This window comes from Tachypleus tridentatus, chromosome 13, assembly GCF_004210375.1.
Source record: "Tachypleus tridentatus isolate NWPU-2018 chromosome 13, ASM421037v1, whole genome shotgun sequence".
In the NCBI taxonomy this organism is placed as follows: Eukaryota; Metazoa; Arthropoda; class Merostomata; order Xiphosura; family Limulidae; genus Tachypleus; species Tachypleus tridentatus.
Genome location: NC_134837.1, coordinates 58,974,453 through 58,995,803, shown reverse-complemented (window position 1 = coordinate 58,995,803; position 21,351 = coordinate 58,974,453). Strand labels below are relative to the sequence as shown.

The 21,351-nt window shown below is 30.9% G+C and overlaps 1 protein-coding gene and 1 long non-coding RNA gene across 3 annotated transcripts in view; one reads left to right on the top strand and one right to left on the bottom strand.

Annotated features, from left to right (window-relative positions):
- Nucleotides 1-5,846: 5,846 nt before the first annotated feature.
- Nucleotides 5,847-7,709, top strand: LOC143238156 (uncharacterized). The gene is made up of 3 exons (XR_013020435.1): nt 5,847-5,968; nt 6,539-6,627; nt 7,174-7,709. It is a non-coding gene; the product is annotated as an uncharacterized LOC143238156 (long non-coding RNA).
- Nucleotides 7,710-9,933: 2,224 nt separating this feature from the next.
- Nucleotides 9,934-21,351, bottom strand: part of LOC143238154 (palmitoyltransferase ZDHHC8-like) — a 69,385-nt gene continuing 57,967 nt past the window's right edge. For both annotated transcript variants that reach the window (XM_076478126.1, XM_076478125.1), the window contains one exon: nt 9,934-11,597. In XM_076478126.1, coding sequence (XP_076334241.1) covers nt 10,488-11,597 — 1,110 coding nt within the window. In that variant the 3' untranslated portion in view covers nt 9,934-10,487. The remainder of the gene's footprint in view (nt 11,598-21,351) is intronic.

Sequence of the window (21,351 nt, the reverse complement as noted above, 5' to 3'; positions counted from 1 at the left end):
TAAACGAAATTCTGAAAAGAAGTCAGGAAAAAGGGAGTTTTCACTGAAATAATTACATTTTGAAAAGCTCACATCAAATGTATCCTTTTACACCAATAATATGAAAATAAACATATCCTCGAAATATTTGAAAATGAATACTTTCGTGAAAAAAATGAATATTTGCAAAAACGATATAAAGAACATTTTCCAAAACAGAATTAAACATGATAATTTATTCCCTTTATTACTTCGAAAAATACAAAAGTAATACATTGTAAGTACAATAAATTGTGATATAAAACGTCTAAATTTAAAAGTTATATATCCAGAAAGGAAAGAAACTTAAGAGATGGATTAAATCAATACCGAAGTCCTAGTAACATTTTATATTCGAGAAATCTAAAAGAATATCTCGATTCCCGAATACTTTTGTTTCATCAAATGTCTAATGAAATCGAATAAAGTCGAAACTCCATCAGTAAAATCTTTAGATAAGAATTGTGAATTTCGTGAAAAAGAGTTCGTTTTTTTATGAAAATAAAAGTGTTGACAAAAATTTCTAAATATACAAAGTCTCCAGTTTCGTTGGAAAAGTGTTATTTTAGAAACACGTTAGAAAATATTCATTCTAAAGCAGAATCAATGTGAAATATTTTATTGCATTTACGTTGGCGAAAAATACAATAATTAAAAACTGTGACTTTAATAAATTATAACGTTTTGAAAGTTGAAAAGAGAAAAAATCCAGAATAGAAACAAAGATGGACTAAATAATCTGCAAAATATATAAATTTTAAAAGAAAATTCCAATTTATGAATCTCCTTCTTTTCCTAAATCTATGGTAAAATAAAAAATCATCAGATAAGTATTCATAATTTCCACACAAAGAATTCTCTTTCATCAACAAACATTATGCGCATCTCTGTTCGCCAATAATATTAAATAAATTATAAAAACTAGAAAGTACTTTCCATGGACCTTTCCAGGTTGGTAAGGTCCCCGATTCGTAATCTGAGCGTCGTGGGTTCGAATCCCCGTCACACCGAACATGCTTGCCCTTTCAGCCTTGGGGCGTTATAAGTTTCGGTAAATCCCAGTATTCCTTGGTAAATGAGTTGGCGGTGCGCGATAATAACTAGCTGCCTTTCCTCTGGTCTTACAGTGCTAAATAAGGTACGGTTAGGAGAGATAACTGTTGTGTAGCTTTGCTCGAAATATACAAAAACTTGCCAAGGCGTGCATTGTTTTCGGTGTGTTTATTTTCCTAATGTATATTTTCCCTCTTCTTAATTTGTGCTAATCCTATTTTATATATATCTTAAATATTGAAGTGTTTTACAATAATCCAGTTAATGATTTTAAGCATGAGACCTAAACCTATAACTAAGCGCACTAATTTTTTCTATTGAGACATTAAAAACAAATAAACTATAATAGTAGAATTAAACGCTGTAAGATGTGTTTTCTGTGGCTTTTCGAATATTTCTTATTATTTTTGGTTTTCTCTTTCATCCTTATAGATGTGATATGGTGTCTTTCTTATAGCATTTTCTTCTTCCCTCTCTAACCTTTAATTTCACTGTTTTCTTTCCGTTCTTTTCCAATTACGCGTTTTCTACGGCATTTCGAAATTCTCGTATAGTTTTGGTTTTTTTCCTGTGTTACACATTGTTCTATCGTTTTCGAAGTGATTTGACATCTTTTTTTATACGTTTTCTTGTTTCCCTCTGTGTCTTTCTCTTTTACCATGTTGTTTGCACTTCCTGTCTGTTGTTATCGAATTATGTATTTTCTAAGCCATTTACAATCTTTCTTATCATTTTTGTATTTCTCTCTGTTTTATCGTTTTCGATGTGATATGGCGCCTTTCTTATAGTATTTCTTCTTTCCTCAGTATATTTCTGTTTTACCATGTTGTCGACATTTTTCTTTTTTGTAATAAAATTATTTGTTTTTTACGCATTTTCGAATCTTTCTTATCTCTTTTCTTTACATATACTTTTATCGTTTTCAATGTGACACGGCGTCTTATAATTTTAGCTTTTTATCCATCTTACTTTTCATTTTACCAATTTTTTTATGTTCTTTTCGAAATACCGTTTTCTACGGTTTCTCGAAACTCTCCTATAGTTTTCGGATTTTCTCTCTGGTACGCATTTTTCTATCATTCTCAAAGTGATTTGGCGTTTTTCTTCTAGCTTTTGTTTTTCTCTTTTACCACGTTCTCTGCATTTTCTTTCTATTGTCATCGAATTATGTGTTTTCTACGTCTTTTCGAATATTTCTTATTGTTTTCCGTTTTTTTCTCGGTTACGTATAATTTTACCAATATCGACGTGATTTGATGTCCTTATAACTTATCTTGTTTCTCTCTTTTAATTTCTATTTTCTTTCCTTTCTCTTCGAGTTATTCACTTTCAACGGCTTTTGAAATCTCTCCTTTAGTTTTCCGTTTTCCTCTGTGTTACATATTATTTTCACATTTTTGAGGTGATATGCGACATTCTTATGCATTACGTTTTTCTCTTTGTGTCTTTCTATTTTACCGCACTGTTTGCATTTTATTTCTGTTGTTATATCTTTTGCCTTTTCTCTCTGTTACTTTGAATTTTACTGTGATATTTGTATTTTCATTCATTCTCTTCGAATTACCTGATTGTACGACTTTTTAAAATGTCCTATAGTTTTATTCCTATGTGTTATGCCTTCTTCTGCTGTTTTTAAAGTGAGTTCACGTCTGTCTCATAGCTTAACTGTTTTATTAGCATCTTCTTTTTGTGTTTTAGAATTAAGCTTTCAATACGGCTTTTCGAAGGCCCGGCATGGCCAGGTGGGTTAAGACGTGCGACTCGTCATCGGAGGGTCACGTGTTGCATCCCCGTCGCGCCAAACATCCTCGCCCTTTTAGCCTTGGGAGCGATATAATGTGACGTTCAATCACACTATTCGTTGGTAAAAGAGTAGCCCACAAGTTGGTTGTGGGTGGTAATGACTAGCTGCCTTACCTCTAGTCTTACACTGCTAAATTAGGGACAGCTAGTGTAGATAGCCCTCGAGTAGCTTTGTGCGAAATTAAAAAACGAACAAACAAAAGCTTTTCGAAACTCTTATAATTTTCGGTTTTCTCTCAGTTGCGTCTTTCTTGTAGATTTGTCTTTTGGTTTTACCATATCGTTTGCATTTACTTTTTGTTGTTATTGCTTTTGGTTGTTTTTTTTCTCTATATCTTTCTTCTCTTTTTCTCGTGTTGTTTGCAATTTATTTCATTCTTATCGAATTATTTGATTTCTGTGCCTTTTCGAATTGATTTCAGTGTTACTCTTTGTAACTTATAGTTTTATCGTTTTCGGCGTGATATGGCCTCTTTCTTACAGCGTTTTCTCTTTCTCTCTCTTACTTTCAGTTTTATTGTTTTCTTTGTGTCTTCCTCTAATTACTCTTTTCAATTGCCTTTAAAAACTTTCACATAGTTTTTTAATGTTCTCTGTGGTACGCACTGACGCATTACTCTTCCATTTTCGAAGTGTTTTGCATCTTTCTGCTAGATATTTCTTTTTGTATCTTTCGGTCTTACTATATTGTTTGCCTTTATTTTCTGTTGTTGTAGTTTTATTTAGTTTAAAATATAAACAAATGCATTCTATGCCTTAATCTTAACGTTATTTTTTTTTCTGTTTCATTGTTTCAATGTTTTCGATGTGACATGGCGTATTTTTTTCAGGTCTTGCTTCTACTATCTCTTAGGTTTAATTTTACCATTTTTAATGTTCTTTTTGAATTACATGTTTTGGACGGACTTTCGAAACTCTTCCATAGTTTTCTCTTTTTCTGTTGGGTACGTATTGTTCTGCATTTTCTAAGTGATTTTGCGTCTTTCTTTTTATTTTTTGCTTTTTCTCTCAGTGTCTTTCTCTTTTCCCATGATCTTTGCAATTTTTTTCATTGTTATCGAATAATTTGTTCACTAAGCCTTTTTGAAGTTTCCTCATTGATTTCAGTTTTCTCTCCGTCACATATAGTTTTATTGTATCCGACGTGATATGACTTTTTTCTTATAGTTTTTTCTCTTCTTTTTCTTAATTTTAATTTTACCATTTTCTTACAATTTTCTTCGATTTACGAATTTTATAAAGCTTTCGAAAACCAATATATAATTTTCGGTTTCCCTCTGTGTCACGAATTGTTCTACCATTTTCCAATAACTTTTATTTTTTCTTTCTGTATCTTTGTCTTTTACCGTGTTGTTTGTATTTCCTTTCTGTCGCTATCAAATTATGTTTTCTGCATCCTTTCAAGTCTTTCTTACAGTTTTCGGTTTTTCTCTGTTTTATTTTTTTCGATGTGATATGACTTCTTCCTTATAACTTTTGTTTTTCTCTCTGTATATTACTGCTTTAAGATGTTGTTTACATTTTCTCTCTGTTATTATTGAATTATTTATATTACATGCATTTTCATGTATTTCTTATGAATTTTGGTTTTACTCTCAGTTACGTACAGTTTTATCGTTTCGTTGTGATATGGCGTCTTTCTAATAAGTTTTGCTTTCTCTCTCTTTTTTTTTATTTTCCCATTTTTTTCCATTTGCTTTGAATTACGCGTTAAAAACTTCTCAAAACTCTCCTGTAGTTTTCAGTTTTCTAGTTGACATACAGTCTTATCGTTTTGAGCGTGATTTTGGGTCTTTCTTATAGATTTTCCTTTTTCTCTCTGTTACTCTTAATTTTACCGTGTTATTTCTGTTTTCTTTCCTTTCACTTGATGTCCTTCTTATAGCTTCTTTTGTTTATCTCTTTTAATTATTGTTTTAACGTTATATTAGCATTTTGTTTCCTGTTTTAATCGAATTACTCCTTTTTCACGGTATTTTGAAACTATCCTATAATTTTGGGATTTTCTTTTCCTTATGAATAATTTTTATTGTTTTTGATGTGATGTCGCGTATATCTGATAGCTTTTGCTTTTTGTCTCTCTCTTTCTCTTAGTTTTACCATTTTCTATCTGTTCTCTTCGAATTACTCATTTTTGGCGGCTTTTGAAAACACTCCTATTGTTTTCGGTTTTTCTCTGTGTTACATATTATATTTCCTTTTTGAAGCAATTTGCATCGATTGTATAGTTTTTCTTCTCTTTGTATTTTTCTGTTTTACCGTAGTGTTTGTATTTTATTTCTGTTCTCATAACTTTCAATTTTCTCTATATCTTTTTCTTTCACTGTGATATATGATATATATATATTTTTATTCTTTTTAAATAAAGCTATTTTATGGCTTATGGAAACTTTACCATACGCTTCCTTTTTCTCTAAGTTATGTATAGTTTCATCGTTTTTTGATGAGATTCAACGTCTTTCTTCTACCTTTTGCTTTTCTTCTCTGTTACTTTGAATTTTAGAGAGTTATTTGTATTATAATTCCGTTTTCTTTCAATTAAACGTTTTGCACGGCTTTTCAAAACCCATCAAAACATCTTCCCAAAAGTATTTGTTTAAAAGAATTCAACTATGTTTAAATTTCTTACAGCTGTCGAGATAAGAAAGCATTGTATAAATAAGAACTTCCTTTTTTTGTTCTTTAATCTTTATCAGTATTAGTTATTTAACAGATTTTGTTCATTTTTCAGTGTAATTCCATTCTGAATAAAAATCATTTTCCATTTCAAACTGTTGATTTAATTTAGTAAGGCTTTCAGAATGTACAATGTCTAATTAAACTGTCGTTATTACGAATACAGACAGCAGAAGTTTTACCTCCTGATTTTGTTTTTAATTAAGTACTATTAAACACCTACCAAAAATATTTATCCACTTACTTGTATTTTTCTAATAATTTTAAACATTTTTCTTTTCTTTTTATAATTACAGAAGAGTGGTGAAGATTTGCTATTTCAAAATGGTACTCCATTTTCTGAAACTCCTGCAAAATGACACAAAATTTTCTTTTTTAGTTTTGACAGTTAAGGTTTTGATATACTTCTGTAGAAAAGGTAAATATTTAAATACAAAAACTTTCTTGAGCTTATTTCTAAACGTAGAACGATATTTTGGGCTTATTTCATTCTTAACTTTGTTAATATCCAGGATAAGAGAGTTTTTTTTTTGATACCGAATGGTATATTTTACGAATCATTCAAGTCACAATGTTTCATTCTTTATTGTTATTAAAAGATAAAGACAATATTTTTTTTCACACTAAATTATGATTTGAAAAGTACTTCTAAACAAATATTCAAAAGTAAATTTTATATACTTAGAAAAAAAGTGTCTAGCCTTCTAGAAGTGTCTAGTAGTTCTTTAACAGGTATTGTTCATTTTTCATTGTAATTCCATTCTCGATAAAAATAATTTTCATTTTAAACTGTTGATTCGATGTAGTAAGGCTTTGAGAATGTACAATGTCTAATTGTTATGTCGTTCTTACAAATAAACACAGTAGAAGTTTTAACCCCTGATTTTGTTTTCAATTAAGTGCTATTAATCATCTTTATAAAAATAATTCTCCATATTCTTGTATGTTTCCAATATTTTCAAACATTTCATTTTCTTATTATTCCTAGTGAAGAGTGATGATGATTTGCTATTTGAGAATGGTACTCTATTTGCTCAAACTCCTAAAAAATAACACGTAATTTTCTTATTTTGACAGGTAAGGTTTTACTATACTTCTATAGCAAAGATAATGATTTAAATACAAGAACTTTCTTGGATTTTTTTAAAATGAAGAATGTTATTTCATTTTTTTCTTCTATTCTGGATAACAATCATTTTCCATTTCAAACTTCTCACTTGATGTAGTAAGACGTTCTACATATACAATGTATAATTGTACTGTCGTTATTTAAAGTAAAGTCAGCAGAAGTTTTAACACAAGATTTTGTTTTAAATTAAGTACTATTAAACATTTTCCGAAAAACATTTCTCTAGTTACTTGTATTTTACGAATATTTTTAAACATTTTAAAATCTTTATTATTCCTACGGAAGAGTGTTGATGATTTTTCATTTCAATGTGGAACTCCATTTTCTGAAACTTCTCTAAAATGACACGCAATTTCTTTTCAAATTTTGACAGGTAAGGTTTTGGTACACTTCTGTAGAAAAGATAAGGATTTAAATACAGGAACTTTTTGAATTTATTTTTAAATTTAGAAGTTTATTTGTTTTTTTCCATTTTTAATTTTGTTGATTTTCAGGATAAGAGACGTTGGCGGAGGGTGGTGATGACAAGTTGCCTTTCCTATATTCTTACACTGTTAAATTATGTATCTGCAGCGTAGATAGTCCTTGTGTAATTTTGCGTGACATTAAAAAAGAAACAAACACTTAATTTCTCATTTAAAACGTAGTGTTAAAAGTGTTTTGAAAAACTGTGTTTCGTATTAAAAAAGCAATATAAAGCTTTTGTCTAAGAAAAAATATTTAATATGTTTTTCATGAAGGTCTGCAGTATTTCCAACGTGATTTATTTTAAAAAATTGAGGTATGTTTCAGTTTGCCACACTTGTCAAGATAAGGAACCTATTCACAAGTATGAACTTCCTTCTTGTGTTCTTTAATCGTGATCATTATAATGACTTCACAGATGTAGTTCTTCTTTAATATTTTATATTCCTCATAAAAATCATTTTCCTTTTCAAACTTTTCATTCGATGTCGTCACGCTTAGTGAAGTTGTAGTCTTATTGTACTGCTGTTTCATTTTTGAGTACTATTAAAAATCTACCCAAAAATATTTCTTCATGAGTTTGTACTTTGTTCTTAGGAGATACAATATTAGCTTATTCACCTAGTTATGCTTTAAGAAGTTTTTCATACGCATTTTTGAAAAACTGTTTTACGTTATATAAAAATTCTTTAATCTCTTTTCATGAAGGTTTCCTGTATATCACACATTATTTTTTTAAAACATTCAACTATGTTTAAGTTTCTCTCACGTATCAACATCAGAAAGCATTAAGCAAATATGAACCTCCTTATGTTCTTAATCCTCATCATTATCAGTGATTAATATATGTAGCTAATTTTTCATTTTAATTCATTCTGTGTAAAAATCATTTTCCTTTTCAAACTCTTGATTCGATGCAGTAAGGCTTTGTAAATGTACAATGTTTAATTGCTCTGTCGTTATTAAAAATGAAGTCAGCAGGTTTAACACCTGATTGAGTACTATAAAACATCTTTCCAAAAATATTTTTCCAGTTACTTGTATTTTTCCAATATTTTGAGTTTCTACTTATTCCAACAGAAAGGTGACGATGATTTGCTATCTCAAACTGCTGTATAATAACACGTTATTTTCCTTTCGAATTTTAATATGTAGTTTTTTGGTACAATTCTGTGGAAAAGATAAAGATTTAAATACGGGAACTTTCTTCAATTTATTTTTAAAAGTAGAAGTTATTTGGGATTATTTCATTATTAACTTTGTTAAATTTCAGGATAAGACGATTTTTTAAATTCTGAATGGTACATTTTACGAATTATTAAAGTCACAATGTTTAATAAAGACAATATTTGTTTTCACCCTTAATTATGTATTTAAAACGTACTTTTAAACGTGTTTTCAAAAACTGTTTGATATATTTAAAAAGCACTACAAAGCCTTTGTCTCAGAAAAATAAATATTTAATCTTTTATCATGCTTTCCAGTATTTCATTCGTGATTTATTTAAAAAAAATCAGCTGTTTCAGTTTGACACACTTGTCAAGATAAGAAAGCTATTCAGAAGTATGAACTTCCTTCTTATGCTCTTTAATCCTGATTATTATTAGGGTTTAACGGATATAGTTGATCTTTTTTTTTCGATTCCGGATAAAAATCATTTTCCTTTTCAAACTTTTGATTATATGTAGTCACGCTTAGTAAAGATATTGTCTTATTATACTGTTGTTCTTACAAATTAAGACAGCAAAAGTTGTAACACCGATTTTTTTTTGAGTGCTATTAAAATATTTATTTATCCATGTATTTGTATTTTTGACCATTTCTTAAACATTTTCTGCTTTTTCCTATGTAATGAAAATGATGACTTGCTATATCCAAAATGGAACTCCATTATCTCACATTCCTTAAAATGGCACGCAATTTTTTTCGAATTTTCACAGATAAGGTTTTGTTATCCTTCTCTAGAAAAGATAAAAATTTAAACAAAAAATTTTCTTTAATTTATTTTTAAACGTAGAAGGATATTAGGGCTTATTTCATTATTAACTTTGTTAATTTCCAGGATAATTATTAATGCCAGAATGTTTCATTCTTTATTGTTCTTGAAAGATCAAGACAATATTTCCTTTCACACTTAACTATTATTAAAAAATACTTCTAAACGTGTCTTCAAAAACTGATTTTAGATACTTAAGAAACAGTATATAGCCTGTGTGAAAAAAAAATTAAGATTTTTATTTTACTATTCTTAAACATTGATACAACTGATTTATGCTCTTCAACTTCGTGCTTTTTCTCGTGAGCGTTTCCAGTATTTCACACATGATCCGTTTTAGAAAATTGAGCTATGTTTCAGTTGCCACACTTGTAAAATTCTATTTGGCATCGATTAAATCTTTTATTTCTAAATTTAACAACTGAATAAGAAAACCCTCCGAATATTAATGCTATTCTTGTAGTTTCAATTATTATAAACTATATTTCTTTTAATTAGATATTGTGATGACAGGATTTAAGGAAGTTCCAATGTTAGTATTAGAGATGGTTTTTGGTATTCCGATGTTTTTCATATTTATTGTAAAACTGCGTTTTCTACCATGTGAAGCAGTTGCAAAAATTTAATGTTTTAGTTGTACGTACATTAACAGTAAATGAAGCAATATTTTATCCGGTATAGTTGGAATTTTAAAACTGCTTATAACTTAAAACATCATTCACAGTTGTTTTGGTTGGGTTTATCTAACTGGCATGTAATTAGATAAAAGAAATACTAAAATTTGACTGGAATATTTTACCTCTTGAGTAATCTGACACTTTATTTTTCATTATTGTTAAAAAGAAAAACATTAATTTTTCCACAGGTATTTTACAGTATATTTAGAAACAGATCATATTATGCAATTGTTCATTGTTTTGTTTTTGTAGCTGAAAACGTTACATAGAGTACATTGTGTTATTCTTTTTAGCAGCCTTTAGCCATAAAAAAGAGCAAACTACAGGTTTTTTTATACAAAACACAGCTAGATATACGTCAAATTGTTCCTTAAACACACATTTCTTACAGTTTTCAATCAAGTAACAAACCCATAAGACTATTCATGAAAATTTTGTAGGTCACAAAAGGCCCTCATGAAACTTTAACCTTAATTACATTAAGAGTTCACTATCTTAGCAAGACAACTGAATCAGTTCTTTCAAAGTGATGAGCATTTGTGGTCAGACTATATTATAAAATTCTGTTACTGTGACCATCTGATCAACTGTCAGAATTAACACATTTAGCAGTGCCCAGTAATCCACTTGTTCTTGACAACAGTATCTCTTAATTTTTCCCATATCCACATCAAACAGATATCTCATAATTCATTTCGTACTGACTCCTCTGTTCATCAGATAAGTCCTTGCTATGTTTATGGTGAGTAGAAAAGGATGGTGAAGTGTGGAGCCTGGTCTGGCCTTGAAACATCTGACGATGTTCTAGCTTAGGAGTACTTGTTCCTTTACCACTGTCAGAATCTGACATTTCTAAAGCTTTCACAAATGACATGGGTCTGCGACCATGTGAATGAGTCATTTCAAGGGTTCCCAGCTCTGAACGTTTTGCGAGAGGAGAACCACTTGCACCAACAAGATGACGCTGACCATATAATGCAGAGTAATTGTTAGCCACAGGCCATCCAGAGCTTTGAGACAGGGAAGCTTTCAAGCTAGAGTTGGACTCTCCACGAGAGTTGTGATATGAACGTGAGTAACCTCCTGGTCGCACACTATTTCCCCAAGCAGGTGCCAAAACAGTACAGTTGGGAAGATCTTGCAAATTAGCAGCATTCTTACTAGCACTACCAATTTGTTGGTAGTTTCCATTAGCTTGATCAGCTGCTGCACGCACAAGTTCCATTTCAGAAACCAACCTATGGCTGGGACTGACACTCCTTGAGCTGCTGCGGCTTCCTGCAATTCCATAGCATACTGGCTGTGGAAGAGGAGGGCGGCTAGTGTGATGTTTACATTCTGGTGGAGAATAGCCAGGAGATGGTGGTGAGCCAGGACTAGCTCGTCTACTTGAAGAACTATAATGAAGAGGGAGACTACTTGTTGGACTTGAAAGTGGTGAGTGTTTAACTGTAGATCTAGAAGATGGAAGAACTCCTGCCGTATGGGAATTTCCAGGTTGGATCCCTCGATTTTCAAAAATTCCTACTGTTCTCAAGGTTCTAGGGGTGGGAGGACCTCCAGAAGAGTAAGCAGGTCTACTGGACCCATACTGACCATGATAACCAACTGCAGTAGATTTCATGGATGTTTCCTGTGTTTCAGGCATAAAAAAGTTAGTCTTTGAGCCCTGATGAGGTAAAGGTGGAGATGGGTCACAGTCTTGTGATTGGCTCTGAGAGGTATCAAATGAATCCATTGTGATGTCCATGTCTGACATATCAGCAATTCCTGGGCACATCTAATGAATAAAAATTTTAAACAAAAACTATAAATACCTTAGAATATTTTCAGTTTCTGACAATGTTTCCAGCTGTATATAAAATAAAGTAAAAAATATTATTTTCTGTTGGCACTATTATTTAATTAAATGAAAAAAAACAACAACATTATTGATTAAACCTTTTATCCATTAGGTGTTTCTTTCTATTATCCTATTGCTTTATTTTGATTGCTTAACTGAGAAATCAACATAATACAAAACAGGTTAGAACAGTATTTCCTATAGCACTGGTGGGCACCAGTTTTTTTTTTATGATACATGTTTTAGGAAAAAAAACAAACCAAATTACAATGAATTAGTGTGACTACTTTTTTACAGATAAGGAAGGTATTTCAAAAATACATGCATATATCTTATCAATAAGTTTACAGACACCATCTCTGGAAACAATGATGTTTAATTAAAAAAATAACAAAAACACATGAATTAAAGGATCCAAAATTATTATCACTTTTTCATACATCTTCCCTTTGCAAAACAATATCTGTAATAATGGAAATCTGGGCCTATGAGATATTATAACCCACTCTATGGAAGATGATGTCCTTAAAAAAGAGCAAAGGACTATTAAGGATAGACCACATGTCCTTAACAGGTTTTACATATAGCCACTGACCTAAGGAAGATAGCACGATTAATGCCCCAATCATCAAGCCATCACTTAGTGACTCAAGTTTAATGAGCAGAAGCTCTAATCTTGCATGAAAACACTGCCTTGTCTGGTAAGTTGGTCACTGACATAAAGAGCAAAACTTGCTTGAGATTATGTTTTATTGATCAGCAGTGAACATTCCTTTGCATACATCAGCTGTGACTGTCTAGTTGTCCAAATGATATCCCACATCATAACAGAAATAAAGCCACATTTTATCATGACTTGTAAAATAGTCAACAAAAGTTTCTGGGATGATATCTATTACATCCAAATGTACTTATTATTCAAAACTGTGCAAATCTGGAATTACTGAGAAAAATTAATGTTCTAAAGGGCAGGATGGTGCAACAGAATCTGTGACTTTCATTCATGTTAACATATGATAAAGCCTGAATTGAGGAGTGGCTTCATGATGAAAATAAACCCTCTTAAAGTAAAAATGTATCTTAAAATGGCTTGTATTGGCATTAACACTTTTATTAAAATACAGTAGAGAACAATGTTTTGACCTTCTTAGGCCATCTTCAGGTAGGCAAGGAGTTTGCAAATGAACCGTAGCTGGGCATGTCTTAGGGACAAGAGTGTAAACGGTACAGGATTCAAAGGGGCATTGCAGAATATGTTAGGTTATTATTTAGCATAGGTATAAAGGTGTTCTTGTATATTGATTTAATTTTGGTGTGAGTTGTTGTATAAGTAGAGCTTCTTTGATTTTGCATTTGTTTATGTTTGTTTCCCTACTTAGTATCTGAATGTTTTCTATGGTTATGTTGTTTATTTCATTTGCAGTGTTCAAAAATGTGTGAAGGTGTTTTTCATGTTCTTTGAATGCATTTGTTTCTCCGATATAAAAGTTGCAGCAGTTGTTACATAGTATTTAACAAATAATGTTGTTTGTTTGTCAGTGTAGTTTTTACATAGTATGGACTTAGTTTTGTACCTGGTTTCTGAATAAATTTGGTGTTTACTGAAATGTTCTGTTTTGTTATAAGTGTAATGGACAGCAAGTACTTAAGCAAGAAGAACCAGAAAAAAACTGTTTAATACTTTCAAAGCACAATAAACAATAACAATAATTATTTCTGCTGAAAATGAAATACTATTCATTAAGGTTAAACACCAGTAATTCTTTAACATTGTTATCATAGTATCAGTAAAACAAACTTTTAGATATGACTCTGACTTTTAAGTTACCAAAATGTAATCTCCATATGAATAAAATATTTAATTGGGTTTTAGAAGTAAGTAATCAATGCAGTTACAGAATTATTGTAGGTAGCATTCTGACAAAGTTTAACAAATATTATATTGTCTGATTAATAAGTCATTGGAAACTTTTCTTAAGTGAGACATATATTTGTGTTTCAGATTCTTAATCAAGGATGTCCCACATATAGATTCAAAAAGTTTAAAAAGCACTTGCAGAGCAAAACAGCCACTAAGTGATGACAATACCTGATACAAACAATATACATGTTAATACATTAACACAGCTTTGGAAAACCACAGATGCCAAACTTAATACAAGGCTTGTGGCATGTTTAGAAAGTTCATATACAGAGGGCAACACTGAACAAGGCTTGTGGCATGTTTAGAGAGAAAGTTCATATACAGAGGGCAACACTGAACAAGTATAGCATGTCTTGTGAGGGAAGAGGTAAGCAGCTATCAGAAATATTTTCATGATAGGAAAATTATAACTTTTGTTAATATTGTTTAATAGTAAACAAAGAGTATTGCTTTTATTTAATTATTTTAGTGTAGTCACTAGGGATCTCCTTTCACGAAATAAAGTAAATTTATTATTTATAAACTAATGTTGTAATTGTGATGTACAACCGAAGTATTTTTTTCATCTTTGTATTATGTATATGTGTTTTAATGTGTATGCCAAGGTTGAAATCCATTTAACCAACTTTATTATGAGAAGCTTTTCATCTCAACTTTAGAGCTAAAATTATTTCAAATGTTTTTCTGTTGAACCTGTATCTGTTGGTTGTATCAAGAAAAGAAAGCCAGTATTCAGTGTTACACAACAAATAGTTAAAATGACTGTCTTCAATCTCAAAATACACTAAAAATGTTGTTTTATTTAATAATTTACTGTATAAAGTTAAAATATTGTGAAACTGTGAACAGATTCATACACTCAATATATTGTGAAATCAGATTGTACTCTTGAATGATGATGCATTGAGATGACAAATGAGATATTGTATGAAACTGTTCACAGTCTCACAATATTTTACCTTTATACAGTAAATTATTATGAAAAATAAAATTTATTGTATTTTAAGACTTGTCACATTATCATGTTAGATATTTATTGTAAACTTACACAGTTGTCATCTTAACCTTAATAGTGTGCTGTTAGTAGAGTGAAATGTGTCTGTGTATGTGTCTGTATGTGCATGTAATTTGAAATTCACTTGAAAATGAGAAGTAACTGCTGGTGGATGGTATTATCAGGGCTTGAAATTAGAATTTTAATTCTGTCTGATCATTGGTTCTGTTACGTGTAACATTTGTAAGACCTTTCAGGATCTTACCAAATCAAGTAATATAATAATTTACCATACAACTATACATGCTACTGTTTTGCCTGGTAATATTGAGCAAAAATTAAAAATTCTAAAATTATCTATATTTGTTTGGGACCTTCAAGGAGTATCTTTGCCTCAAATTCCATGTAAGTTGGTCTAAACTTCTAAAATTATGTGATTAATTAACCTTTACAAACCCTCCCCTACATTGAACAAAAATATGTGTATCAAACATTAAAATAATAAATAAGAAACACACAATGTTAAAATTTTTAATATTGAATATTTCTTAAGAATTATTTTAACATTATAAAAAAAACATCTTTGAACCAAATCACATACAAATTGAAGAAACAATAGAAAAACAGTGTCTTTCTGCAGAAACATAAAACATTTTTCATAAAAGCTCTTTACTTCTATTTTAAAACTAACTTTCAAAGGGAATTTTTACTTTATTAAAATTCTTTTGATCTGAGTTTTATTTTCAAAATTTTCAGATTTTTCACTTTTCTTTGATTATTCTTTTAAAGCATTAGATTCAGTCAGGAACACAGGATTTCCTCTGCTTACTTAGCTATATTATCTGCCAATGTCAGATATAATTACTTCCAACTTAACAGACAATCCATGTTCTACACATGCTTGTGTTGGAGCATTAAACACTATTCTGGCATACTTGTACATCAGTTAAAATCTAGAGTAACTTTTAAAAAACCAGAAATGTCAATCTTTTAATCTGTCATGTTAAGTTCCCCAAACTCTATTGGTCTTTACCAACTGTTTCTTCAACAAATATTGTAAATATTTCCTAGTTACAATATGATTTGTTGACATTCTTAAGTATGTACAAATTTGCTCAATGTCATAAAAATCTAGTTGATTTTCTTTCTTCTGTTTTTTTTTTTTTTTCACCATCTGCATTAGGTCAAAAAAGGTCAGGCTTTAAACAAAAGTACTTGAGAGAAATTGTTTTTATTAATTTGATAAAGCTTGTGATGTTCCATTGTTTACATTGTCCATGGAATTCTACTTCCTAACACTGATTTATTTCCTCCATAACCAACAGTTCTCTCAAATATTTAGTTGGACCATTCTAATCTTTTAGCTGGATTAAGTTCTAGTGTTAGTAGGATCAATCATAAGGCTAGTTTCCAAGAGGTAACTTTTATAACCCAAGATTTGGATCCCAAGTGCTGAAGTAGCTTACTGTGTTTATTTTAATGAGGTATTTTAGGTTTCCTGCCATTCACCCAAACAACAAAATCCAAACAATAATTAAATGTTTTGGCTGTTCCCCCATTAAAATTTATAGAAATAACAAGTAAACACTAAAAGAAACATTTCAACAGCCCTTTTCCCACAGGTTCATAATGCATTTAACATTATTTCTTCTGTTCATATTTTCAAAGTTAAAGAATAAAACTGAAAGATTTATCATAATAAATGTTTATAGTCCTAATATAAATGATTATATATAATGTTCTATATAACTTGTGTTTATCTTATTCTTTTACTTCTTTGAAATGTATTTTTGATATTTTTAATTTCAGAGTAAATAAAGTTCAGTACTGCAGTTCACAACTCCATCTTGGAAGTAGTGACAAAACCTTTTATGATAATGTTAAAGACTTCGTAATTAGTTTGTAGATTTTTTCTAAAATGTTGCAGGAAGTACAATTTTACTTTAACTTCAAGCAAAAGATTTCCCATTCTTTTGCAGGTGTGAAGAAATAGCTGGCAAAGCACTTCTATGAAGCAATTCTTAAACTATTCTGTGTATAGCAACTTATGTTGAAGAAAAGTTCCAGCATTTTCATTAACTTACATTACTTTAAAAGCTAGTTGGCTGGCAGAGATGAAAATTGCAAACCAGCCTTCCTAATTGCATTAACTCTATAAATGATGTACATACATGTTAAGTGAAGTTTATTTTCAAAAAGAAATATATAAAAATTTCCAATTTTCTGTCACATGATGCAGCTGGGCTCTGTTTTTCTATGTCAGTATTATTTTTAACATAAATAGACTGCTGTAGTTTCCACTCAATTACAAACACAAATTATTCAAAATTACATGAAAGAATATAAAATTATAACCTCAAATTTTCTTGATTTGCTCTCAATAAGTTTGTCATAAAAGACTCTCCTTTCTCTCTTTGAACTTCAAGATTGTTTGCTAATCAACTTTACAAATGAGATAAACATGTTTATGACCAACAGAAAGAGCAGGTTCTCCTTCACATAAAGTCGACATGTTATTGTTTAGTTTTTGCACCATAAACAGTTTGTTAAAAGAACTACTTGATATTTGGTGATTCAATGACTAAAGGAATTTGTTTAACCTATTTATAGCTTTCTTAAAAAGTTAGATATGTAGTTATGAGGCATTTCATTGAATGATATACTTTTGAGTTCCAAAATGCATAACTGAAAGCTAAATGAACATCCAAATTTGAGATTCATAGAAGTTTATGAAAGGAATGTCTAAAATTTTTACTTAAGTACACAAAGCACTCATGTATGTAGTAAGTACTATAAATCCTAGCTTAAACATATATTTTACTTTTCTTATGTATATATTTAACAAAACTAACTAAATCAAATACTAGAAACATTTCACCTTTCTCTAACAAAACCACTAAAATTAAACATCTAAAATTTTACAAGCTCAAGTGCTCTGTGAAACATTACATTCATCAACAATGTAATGAGAAAATATTAACGGGCTCCTACTGTGACTGTTCTCTTTCTATGTTAAAATTACACAAATAAAACCATAAAATTACAAGTAAAACATGTTAAAAGGTTTGGATATTCATTTAAGAGATTATACAAATGAAAACTAAAAATTATATGATGAAAAGAGGTATTTTTGTTCTTAACACTAAAATTACTTTTCATTCATACTGACTTTATTAAGGACTTTAGAAATCCACAGACAATTATTTTGTAAATGTACTTAATCAAAATTTCTGAATTTTAGTGTACTATATTTTAAATACCTGCCCAAGTTTATAACTACATACAGAGTAAATTTAGAATTATAATAAACATTACATATAACAAATCAATTTGTCTAAAGTCATAAACATATGGTTAATTAAGAACAAAGTCATTCAGTAAAAGGAATTTTTTATTATATATAATGTTTTTCTCCATAAATTTGCATATATTTATCAGTTTATTAAGAACTAAAGAGTTAACAGGTGTCAGGCAATAACTGTATTATTTGGTATGATGACTGGTAAAATAATTAGTTATCAGTCATTTTGATGACAGATCTTTAAATAATTTGGCTCTTCTCTCAGCACCTAATATCAAACTAGATTTTACTTACTAGTTTGCCAATGACATTTCTCAGTAGTATCTTTAAAACCTTGGCTATAGAGGAGCTCAATGGAACTTTATGTTTGATATCTCATCAGAAAGAATTATTATGCAAATAAAACACAGGAGAGAGACTATTGACATCAATGGTTTCTTCACTGCAGGCTTTAATAAGCCAAACTGCTTGATTTTTAGCAAGTGTATATTTTATTTCATTTTGAACAGTCTATACATAAAATTTCACAAGTTGGAGGATTTCAAGTGCACATTGTACTACTAGTGCATTTTATGTCCTACCCATTTTGTTGGGAAACTTCTGTGGCAAAAATGACACAATATTATCACTATAATCTTGTATTTAAGCTGATGCATCTTAGAACACTGTATGCACTGCTTTCTATATAGTTTATAAATACCAACTACAGCCCATAACACTATTCTAAATGCTCAGTAGACTATGTGTATGCCACAAACTTCTATATCCATGATAAAATCATCATTATCTCAACTAAACTAGCTTGCAAATTTTGTTAAAGGCTCACTTAAGTTCTGGCTCATCCATACATAGTTCAAAAAAGTTGCTATACGCATGTTTTTCTATAATCTTAAAGAAAGCTTTTATTTTGTGTTGTAGCATGAACAAAAAAGGGAAAATAAAAAATATTTGACTGCTACTACATGTAAGCCTCTAACTGAAATGCCTAACACAAATGCATGCTTGTTTGCATTACACTGTTCAGGAACTTAACTCTTTTTATACCACAGTTGTGTAATCAATATCCCTTGATTATTTTCCCTTTCACAGTGGAAACACATCATGAAACAAGATGAAATTTAGTACAAATGTAATACACAGAATTTAGATGCAACTTTAAAAATATTCACAGAATTTGATTTAATTATTCTACCATTTTTTATGTTGTACAATTTTGTTGTGAGAGACTGGTTTGAAAATTCTACCTGGTACCTTAAAATTTAAAAATTTTCATTCTACATCGGAAGGTTCCATTTTATATATCCAGTCAGTTTCAATTTCAAATCGATATATTCATTAAAATATTTCTTTCTGCTATTTTACTTTGCCAATTGTAGTAATCACCATGTTTGACAATAAATCATACAAATATGGTAAAAATTGTTAAAAGATTTATCAGTAACTCATCTCGACCTTTCACTGTGACTCCACCATTTCCTTTATCACACTAGGTAACAGTATTGTTACTAACAATATTCCTGACTGAATTCAATTTATATCAGATAATTATATCCTGCTTCAAAAATAATAAAGGAAAAAGTACATATTTCAGTATATTTTTATCATATCTAAATTTATGTATGAAAAACATATCTGTTCGTCTACAAGTGTATTTTTAAGCTTGCGAGTGAAGTTAGAAGCAACTCAAATGAAACTCACCTCACTAAAGGAGAATACAACTCAAGGTACCCTATAAAAGACTGTTACGTGAAATTATGCACTCCTCATAATTCTCAAAACAAACACCAACATGGATCTTTTGCAACTTGTTTTGTCAGTATGTACCTTCATCTTGTGTACCCAAGCAGTCAGGCACCATCTGACAGAGAACAAGATGGCCAGAGTGGTCCAAGTGCTGGAGGATGACCAAACCCAAAAGAGGGTGGCACAGCACATCAGTGTGTCACCAAGCGTCATCAATTGACTTTGGCGATGCTACCAGGAGATGAACTCTTATGACAGGAGACCAGGTCAAGACTGTCATCACTGCACAATAGCCAGAGAGGACTGCTACCTTGTGACTACTGCTCTGCGAGATAGGTTAGCTGCAGCTTGGTCACTGCAAAATGACCTTCAGCATTCCATTGGAACCCATGTGTTGACCCAAACAGTTTGCAATCGTCTGCATGAAGGATGCCTTAGAGCAAGCTGGCCTGCAAGAGATGTTATTCTGACAGCTCGACACTATGCAGCCAGGTTGGAGTTTGCTCGTCAGCACATGGACTGGAAACGTCGTCAATGGGCCACTGTGCTGTGGACAGACGAGAGCAGGCTCACTGTGTCTCATGAAGATGGACATGTGAGAGTGTGAGGACATCCAGGAGGGAGATTTTCCACCTGTAACATTGTGCACATCGATGGTTATGGAGGAGGTTCTGTTATGCTTGGGTGGCCATATAGAGTTACTCATACTCGACAGAGGTGCTCTGAATGCATGACAATATACAGATGAAATTCTGGAACCCATTGTGAAGCATTTTGCCAGTGCTGTTGAGATGGGTTCATGCTCATGCAGGTTAATGTGTGAGCCCACATCGCCAGACTCTGTATGGACTTCCTTGATGAGGAAGGAATAGAAACTATTGAGTGGCCTGCTAGATCTCCAGATTTAATCTGGTTTAACATTGTTGGGATATGTTATTGATGTGTTAGTGAATGCCAGTATCCTCCTCAGAATGTACAAGAACTCTGACAAGCGCTGGTAGATAAGTGGGCTGCCATACCCTAAGATAACATTGACAGACTGATTCGAAGTGTGCCAAATTGGTGTCACAGCCCGTGGAGGTCACACTAGATATTGAATGTTTCAAACATTTCTTAAATAAATGCATGTAAACTGTTTAAAGCATTGTTTCATATGGGATATCAGTTTTCGTGATATTGGTTATTTTTAAAAATTTTATTTCTACACGTCTTACCATTCATCACACATTAAAAAATGGACAGAGATGGAACTGAAATTAGGCAAATTACCTAAACAAATAAAAATATTACATTTGGAACACTAAGATAAATTATACAAGAAAATGTACTTGTTCCTTTAATTTTTTTGAGCAGTTTAGTTTCCTATCAATAGATAAAAAGTTATTTTATTCTGAAACTGACTTACAGGTAAATATGATGAATTGAGCAAGTGATACAATAGTTTCTGATACTGAGGTTGGTTTCTCCATCTGGTTCAATGTCTCTGTTACATGACAATTCTGAGAAAAGTGCTTCTGTCCTTGCATATGGGAATGAAATGCACACTTTTGCATACTACTGATGTAAGGAATAAGCACTCTCACAGATCTCGAGTGTATGTGTGAGATTTTAGTGAAAATGGACATAATCTGCAGAATTTTGTAAGACATTGTGCTTTACTCTTTCTCCAATGCAACTGAGAAATTTAATAAACTTTGAGCTCTCTATTATAACATCATATCTACATTTA